The sequence below is a fragment of the Phascolarctos cinereus genome, unplaced genomic scaffold, assembly GCF_003287225.1.
Source record: "Phascolarctos cinereus isolate Bilbo 61053 unplaced genomic scaffold, phaCin_HiC Scaffold_9;HRSCAF=440, whole genome shotgun sequence".
Classification (NCBI taxonomy): domain Eukaryota; kingdom Metazoa; phylum Chordata; class Mammalia; order Diprotodontia; family Phascolarctidae; genus Phascolarctos; species Phascolarctos cinereus.
In genome coordinates this window covers 192,805,908-192,814,018 of record NW_027556402.1, presented here as the reverse complement: position 1 = coordinate 192,814,018, position 8,111 = coordinate 192,805,908, and the positions used below count along the sequence as shown (strand labels likewise).

The following is an 8,111-nucleotide window of genomic DNA, read 5'->3' as shown; positions in this document are numbered from 1 at the left end:
TGAGATGATAGATAACGAGACAGTAGATACTCGATATGAAATTGTACTTCAGAAAGGGTAAAATGCCACACCATTTATAAGGTATTATTATTCTATGAATGAGAAATAGACTTAAATATTTTGCTTTGTTCTAAGGCAACTGCCATCAGATCAAAAGCCCATTGGGAAGCTTGCTGGTATTGTATTTGGGTCAAAATAATGGACTTTCTGAGCTCCTTTGCTTTAAAGATCATTATTGGAGCCAGCACTGGAAGATGACTTTGGTGAACGGCAGTGAGGAGATAAATGAGAGTGATGAGAAATTCCTTATCAAACCAATTAGCCCTTCCCCATTCCTTGGCAGAAGCCCTGCAAAGACTAGGGAAACTAAAATAGAAATTAGAGACTTTAAATGAACAGCATGTTAAGTCTTTTTTTTTTCTCTTTAGTTTTCAGCATTTAGAAAAGGGAACTGATTGAATTAAAAAGTCCAGTTCTGAGATTCTCTACCATGTGCTCCTGCCACACAGGAGAAGTAGATCCAGTAGGGAGTTAGTTTCCTGTACAAATCTCTTCCATTGATGGCCTGTAAGAGAAGAATGTGCCCAACTGAACCTCGACACAGACAAAGGGAGGGAAGAACATGAAAATTCTTTCAGCCTCTTTGAGATGCACTTGCCTCTGCCTTTGTTTCTATCCAAGATAGAGTTTAAAAAAATACTCTAGTAATCACTTCAAGAAGGGAGTTCTCACGTTGTTAGTGGGTATGGGGTGGTGGTGGTTACAGGGCACTAAAGTAACTTGATCTTGGAAATCACATTATCTCAGTGAAGTCAAAGGTCAAGTTATTGTTAACCATCCATTATGTAAAAGAATTAAAAAGCTAAATTATTTTTTTAAAAAATGTTATTTTCTGCTGCTAATGGTGCAGTCAAGGCACCAATCACTTACTAGCTTTAACTCCTCTGGACCTCAGTTTCCTACTCTGTAAAATGAGGGATTGAACATCTTGTGTTTTACTGTGTCTCTTCCAGCTCTGTTGTTCTAAGTTGTTTGTTTGTTCGTTTGTTTTAGCTCTGACAATTTATATTCTGAGATCTTTCCATTCTAGGTTGTGAGGTCCTTTTTAGCTCTAACATCCTATTTTTTTTATGGTCCCTTCTTAGCTATACATTTCTATATTCTAAAAGCTCCTTCCAGTTCTCACATTCCATACATATTCTGAGGTCATTTTCAACTGTGACATTCAATTTCTAAGGTCTCTTCTGCCTCTTATGTTCTATGTTCGAAGGCCCCTTTCAGCTCTTACATTCTATTTTCTAAGGGCCTTTCTAGCTCCAGAGAATTCTAGTAGTCTAACTCTAAAATTCAAAAGTAAAGACAGGACTTAGTACCACTTAAAAAGAAAGAGAGACAAAGTTTTGGTTGGCTTTATTTTAATTAAACTGCTTAAAATATTTACATATTCAAGTTCATTGTGTTTTCATGGTGTGTTCATGGGTAATTCATTCTGGAACTCAAGGTGGAGAAACTCATCAGTGATTTTTAAGTTTTTTAAATTATTATAATCACAATTTTCCCAGCTTTCTTCTTTCATGAGGAGGCAGACATACAACTGGTGTCATTTGGCTTTGATAGTGGAGTTGGGGTATCTATAGTGGATGTCTAAGCATCTATAAAGTATGTATAGGTATTTTTCTAGCTCCATGTATGTAACTATATAAAATGACAGCACAAAGAAAATAACAGAGGATTTTTTCTTTCTTTTTTTAAAAACAAGTTATTACAGTTGAAATTTCAGAAAAATCATTGAATCTTGAAGCTGCCAGGGATATGGAAGAGGAAATATACAATTGGTAAAGACAGAACATCAGTTAAGGAGTATGAAGAGTCCATGTCTCCTCCAGTCAATCTACAGAACCCAGTGAATGTCCTTCTGGAAAAACAAACAAACAAAAAACAAAACAAAACAAAACACCTCAAAATACCACTCTATATATTCTGCTGTCTTGGACATGGGTTCTAGATTTTCACTCTGTCACCAACTAACTGCATGACCTCTTATAAGCCATTGTGTCTCTCTCTAGGCCCTCATCTGTCAAACAGGATAATAATACCAGCTCTACTTATCTCAGACCAACTTGAAGAGGAAAAAAAGAGATGCAAGTGAGGGTGCTTCTGACTTGCTGTAAGAAGTCTTGGTATTCAAATCCTGGCTCTGCTACTTAGTGACCTTGAGTCAGTCACTCCCTTTCCTGGGCCTCAGTTTCCCCATCTGAAAAATCTCTGTGTGTATATACCTGGTTATCTCTACTGCCACTCCCCTTCAAGCCCTCCATGATTGATCAGTAACTGGAAATCTGATGAGCATTTTCTATGTCAGTATGAACAAAGTTAGACTTTCAAAGAAGTAGGTCCAGCATAGCATAACAGAAAAAACCCAGAAACTGGAGTCAAAGGACATGAGGATCTGCCTCTAACTAGCTGTGTGAGCGCATTCTTGGGCCTCAGTTTCTTCTTCTGTGAAATGGGATGGGAAGATGTTGAACTAGATGATCTCTAAGATTTCTTATAGTTCTAAATCTCATGACTCTAAGATCACATAACACTACCAATTAGGGCCTCTAGTAGCCTCTCATGACATTAAGAATTTTGGGGAAGTTGGTGGAGTTGTTCGTTTTTTCAGAATGATATTCATAGCAGGGGCTGTGAAGACTTATGCTCTACACACAAAGCTTTTGGGGACTATCTGTACTCTTCCCTATTGGACTGTGCTTTAGAAAGGTGCCCATATTCTGGAACAGAGGGTGGTTTATTGGATAAAGCCACACTGCTTCATGGCACAGTAGAAAGAATCATAGGTTTGGTTTCAAACCCTGGCTCCTTAACAAGTTGTGTAATTTTGAGGAATTCACTTAGACCTCCGTTTCTTCAGCCATAAAACTGGGCTGGTGTGGATGGAGTAGATGATCTTTGAGGGACATTTTCTGCTTTAAATTTTTAGCCCTGTCATTGGAACTCTGTATAATATGTGGAAGAACTGTTAATAAGAGATACAAGAGGACTTCTAAAGCATCTCAATTTGGATAAACATTTTCTTGCTTGGTGTTCTCAAGGAAGGCTTGATAATTTCCCCTTTGTTGGAGGATGGATGGAGCATGAGCCCTAGAATCAGAAGACTTGACTGAATTCTAGCTTGAGCATTTCCTAACTTTTCTGCTTGCTTCACCTTTTGGCCAGCCTTTCAGGGCCCTAGGCAACTTTCTAAGTCCACAGTTTGCAGAGCTGTTGCTGATCTGCATCAGCAGAAGGAATTTCCTCACCAGGAATTACCCATGAAATCTCAGGTCCAAAATGATCCCAAGTACTGGGTGATTTCGAAAGAAGGTCCTTTTCAGACATAGAATTCTATTATTTTGTGAAGACCTAATATCAAATTCTCTCTCTCATTTCTATTTCCTGGCTTATGTGGCATCCTTCAAGTCTCTGCTAACATCCTACCTTCTGCAAGGCTTTCCTGGTACTACCCCCTGAATGCTAGTGCCTTCCCTGGGACATCATTCCCATGCACAAATTGTTTTTCATATACTTTGCTTGTACATAGATATCTGCATGGTGTCCCCATTTGATTGTGAGCTCCTTGACAGCAGGGACTGTTTGCCTTTCTTTGTGTCTTCAGTGTTTAGCGTAGTGGTTGGCACATAGTAGGAGCTTAATGCCTTTTGACTGCCCCCATTTTCTTTTTGCATTAGTGTATGTAATTCTAAGCAACAGTGCTATGTTGTCACATGACTTATGGCTTCTTAACTGCCCAGGCTACTGAAGTTTAGCTATATCCACCCAGACACTAAACTGCTTCCGTATCTTTGAGAGGTGGGTTCCTTTAAAAGACCCACTGTCTTGCCTTACAGAAAAATTACTGGGAGGGAGTAGCATGGAGAAAGAGTGCCACCCTGTGGTTGCAGGAGGAAGAGCAGTCTGGGTAGCACATTCTGTCCCGTGGTCTTAGTGGCCCCTTTAGGAAGAGGCTGGTCAGCCTTGGCTTTTAGAGCAAAGGCTGCAGCCAGACGAAGCCCAAATGTCTTAGGCATTAGGAAGAGTACCTCTAGAATCCCAAGAAAGAGAGTGTGTGTGGTAGTGTGGAAAGAGCGCTGGACTTGTTCTCAGAAGAGACCTGTCTTAGCATCCCTGATCAAACATTTACTAGCAGTGTGACCCTGGGCAAGACAATTCATCCCTTAGAGCCTCAGTTTCCTCATTTGTAAAACAGGATCCTTATAAGTCTATACTGACTACTTCACTGGGTTGTTGTGCAGAAGGTGCTTTGTAAACCTTAAAGCGCTATGGAAATGTGAGTTATTATTGTTATTGTTATTATTTTTAGCTTTGACAAATATAGGGGGCTGGGGAGGAGGGCTAAGCTCAAGCTTAGGTGCCTGGGTGGCCCTACCATAAAAATAGAAAGTTAAAAAAAATACCCCAAAAGCTACTTAAAGAAGTATTTACATTATCTGACTTTTAAAAAGAGGAAAGAGGAAGGGTGATGGAAGAAGAAGGGGCTGGGGGGAACCCTTAGTGGCCATGGCTGGTGGGGGTGGGGTGCTCTCTGGGGCTGCTTACATTGGATGCTGGGCTGCTGTGCCTTGGAAGCAAAGCATCCCCCCAGCCTGGTTGGGTGCCCAGCTTCACCCATCCTTTAGGACAACAGGATCTGGGAAAAGCACTTTGTAAACCTTCATAACAAATTGCTATAGACATGTGGGTGGTTGATACCAGGTAGATGTGTGGGGAAGGTAACTCTTGACCTGGGAGATAGGAGACCTAGATTGAAGTCTTAGCTCTGCCACTTGCTAGAAAGTCACTTCCCTTCCTTAGCTTTCATTTTCTTCATCTGTACAATTAGGGGTTGGACTAAATTATCTCTTGAGGACCTAGTGAGTACTAAATAATATGTTACTATGGTGGGTTTTTGTTTATTTGTTTAGTCATTTCATTCATGTTCTATTCCTTGTGACCCCATTTGGGCTTTTCTTGGCAAAGATACTGGAGTGGTTTGCCATTTCCTTCTCCAGTTCATTTTATAGATGAAGAAACTGAGGGAAACGATATTAAATGACTTGCCCAGGGTTACTTAGGTAGTATCTGAGGTCACATTTGAACTCAGGTCTTTCTGACTGCAGGGCTGGTGCTCTATTCACTGTGCCACATACCTGCCCCTTTGATACTAGGGGTGGGTATAGTGAAAAAAAGAAAAAAAGCACTGGACCTGGACTCCAGAGATTTGGGTTCAAGTCCTGATTCTGAGTCTTACTAGCTATGACAGCTTGAGCAATTGATATCTGTCTGAGCCCCAGTTTCTTCATCTATAAAATGGGGATACTCACATTCACATGTTTTATTTTATGAGATTATTGGGAGAAAAGCACTTTGGGAATTTGAAAGCATAAGATAATTGGGAGTTGTTAATGTTTGGACTTCTACTGGAGTTTATTTCCCTACTTAAGAGCAAGGCCCAAGAGTTTAAGGAAATTCACTATTTTAGGATAGAGTTGGTGAGGAAGAAGAAGATAGCCAAGGTGGGTTTGTACTCTTGGGGAGCAGGAGATCTCAAGTTTTCTCTTAGGTACTCTGAATGTCAAACTAGCAGGGAGGGATTTCACTACCCTTAGCAAGGCCTCTTTCTGGTCCTTTCCTCTGTTGCTAGACATTTCCAATTAGGCCTTTGAGACTACCTGCCCATGATAAGGGTCATTAGGCATGAAATATATTAGAACAAATACACAAATATTGGGGGGAAGTGAACACCAGGAGAATGGAGTCTGGGGAGTGTCATGAGCTGCATGTATCTGCTCTCAAAGTTTGTGTTTGAGTTGGTCCAGGCTTGGAGTCCATCCAGTGAATATGAGATGAGACGTGTCCTGTTTCAAATGGGGACCATCAGCAGTGACCATTCTTCTGGGCATCTTTTTCAGGGAGATCCCTTTCCAACATCAGTTATAGCCATGCTTGCCATTCTGTGACCTCCCCAGGGCGGGGATGGAGGGAGGAAGGGGAAAATGAAACAAGACAGAGAAGAGTCTTCCATGTTTATGTCCAGCTGCAAACATCAGCTAACCAGGTAGCTGTGCATCTCTCGAGAATTGATGCTCAGAACCACGCCTGAGTGATTACCTAGGAAGACACAAAATATGGCACAGATATGTGGGTTAGCATGCTCATTTCAGCAGGGCCAACCCAAGGGGTGACGCATACAAAAAATGGCACTAGCAAACAAGCTCAGGTGAATGTGGAGTGGCTACGTGGTTGTACCTACTGTGTGCTTGGGCTTGGGGGGGAGGGTTCTTAAAGATTGTAGTGAATCTGTGGTGGGTCCCTAATGTTCCTATTCTGGTGACTGCCTAAGATGGCTCTTGGTGCCTTTCAAGGTGTGATAGTCTCTTAAAAGGAGAAGGTGAAGGGGAAGAGCGGGACGGGAAGCCTCCGTCCAACATGCCACTGACCTGTGACTGGGCAGTGACTGGCATCGGCAATAAGGGGATTCGGTGGCTGCTCAAGCTTCCCCCTCTCTCAGAAGAGGTCACTGCAAGGCAAGGGCGTGGAGAGGTCCCAAGGTGGGGGGTGGCGAGAAAGGAGGCAACATAACATATATAGAAAATAGAATAAATGTCTGGGTGAATCTGGAAGACTGGCGCTGTGAAGAGTCCAAAGTTACAAGAGGAAAGAGAACAATAGAAAACTTGTCGAACGAGTCTGCCATTTTCTAGCAGGGGCGAATTTTGTAAAATCAGGAAGGTGGATTAGGATCTTGACTGTCCCTCCCAGCTCTAAAATTCCATGATCTGAAGAATTTAAGTTCTTTATGATCTAAAAAATTTAAGTTCTAGAGGAAAATAACGACTAGGAGTTTGGGTGTGTGGGTGATTGTCCCCCCTCTCCCACCGTCTGTGTGGTCTTGGACGTGGCACTGAACTTGGAGCCTCAGCTGTTTCATCTGTAAAAAGAGAATACTAATGCCTTTATCGCTTGAAGGCAGGATCAGATGGCTTTGTAGAATTCACAGAATTCAGAGCTGGAAGAGACCTCAGCCCCCATTTAATCTACCCTACTACATGGTAGAGGAATTGAACTCTCCTTAGAGATCTTCAAGCTAACTCCATTCTGGGGTAGCACTTGTCTTGAGGGCCCTTTCAGTTCTAAGGTCTGTGATTCTTTCTAATTCTTTCAGTAGTAGGAATTTTCTTGGCAGAGACCTGTGTTAGTTCACCACCTTACATAAGCCAACATTGTATCAGGAACCCCACCGGTTCCTTTTTTCTTCCTAGCTCCAGACTCAAGAACCTGTCTTCCCATATACAAAGAATGGAGTGTACAGAGATGCTCCAGATCATAACAACCAAGAAAGAAAGGGAGTGAAAAAAGGAGGTGAGATCCTAGAGGCCAGATGGACTTCGGAACAGTTGTAGTGGCTACTGCAACTCAGAGTATCAAAAATGAGGTGGGACGGCTGTCCTTTGACCCCTGCTTTGTCATGGACTGTGTCGAAATCCTTTGAGCACTAAATATTAGACTGTTTTAGGAAAGCTCTTAGAAACAGGCTCTTGTGGGGCCCCAAGCATGTTCCATTGGTCAGTATTGGTAGAACTGGGCAATTAATTAGGAGTTAAATCCTCTTTGTCAATTTCTTCCAGACCCAATATGTGGGAACTACACTGGACAGGGGAAGGAAGCTTGCATTTCTCTGGGAGCCAGAAGTCAGAATTCAAGTCCTTGCTTGGCTATTAAGTCACTTTGTGACCTTGAACTGGTTCTTTTCCTCTATAGGCCTTCAGTTTCTTTCTCTGTAAAGTAAGGGAATTAGACTGGATCTCGAATGTCCCTTCCAGCCTTGATACCCTATGACCTGGAGGAGGGCTAGAAGGGACCTCAGAACATGAAGTTTTAGAATAAAGAAAATAGAATATGTGTTTTGTTTGGTCTGGTTTTAACCTGGCATCCACAGACTTGGGCTTAGATTTCATGGGGTCCGTGAACTTAGATGAAAACAAAATGATATCTTTATTTTAATATAATTGGTTCCTTTGAAATTCTATGTACATTATGCTTTTGAAAAACTTCTCAGAAGGGATTCATAG

General features: G+C 41.8%; 1 protein-coding gene across 4 annotated transcripts in view; it reads right to left on the bottom strand.

Annotated features, from left to right (window-relative positions):
• Positions 1-1,398: 1,398 nt before the first annotated feature.
• SORCS2 (sortilin related VPS10 domain containing receptor 2) overlaps positions 1,399-8,111 on the bottom strand; it is a 1,236,053-nt gene continuing 1,229,340 nt past the window's right edge. For 2 of the 4 annotated variants that reach the window (XM_020992120.2, XM_020992122.2), the window contains exons 27-28: positions 6,480-6,559; positions 1,399-6,150 (exon numbers count right to left, since the gene is read on the bottom strand). In XM_020992120.2, coding sequence (XP_020847779.1) covers positions 6,127-6,150; positions 6,480-6,559 — 104 coding nt within the window. In that variant the 3' untranslated portion in view covers positions 1,399-6,126. The remainder of the gene's footprint in view (positions 6,151-6,479; positions 6,560-8,111) is intronic. The other 2 variants (XM_020992121.2, XM_020992123.2) reach the window with 1 other exon arrangement.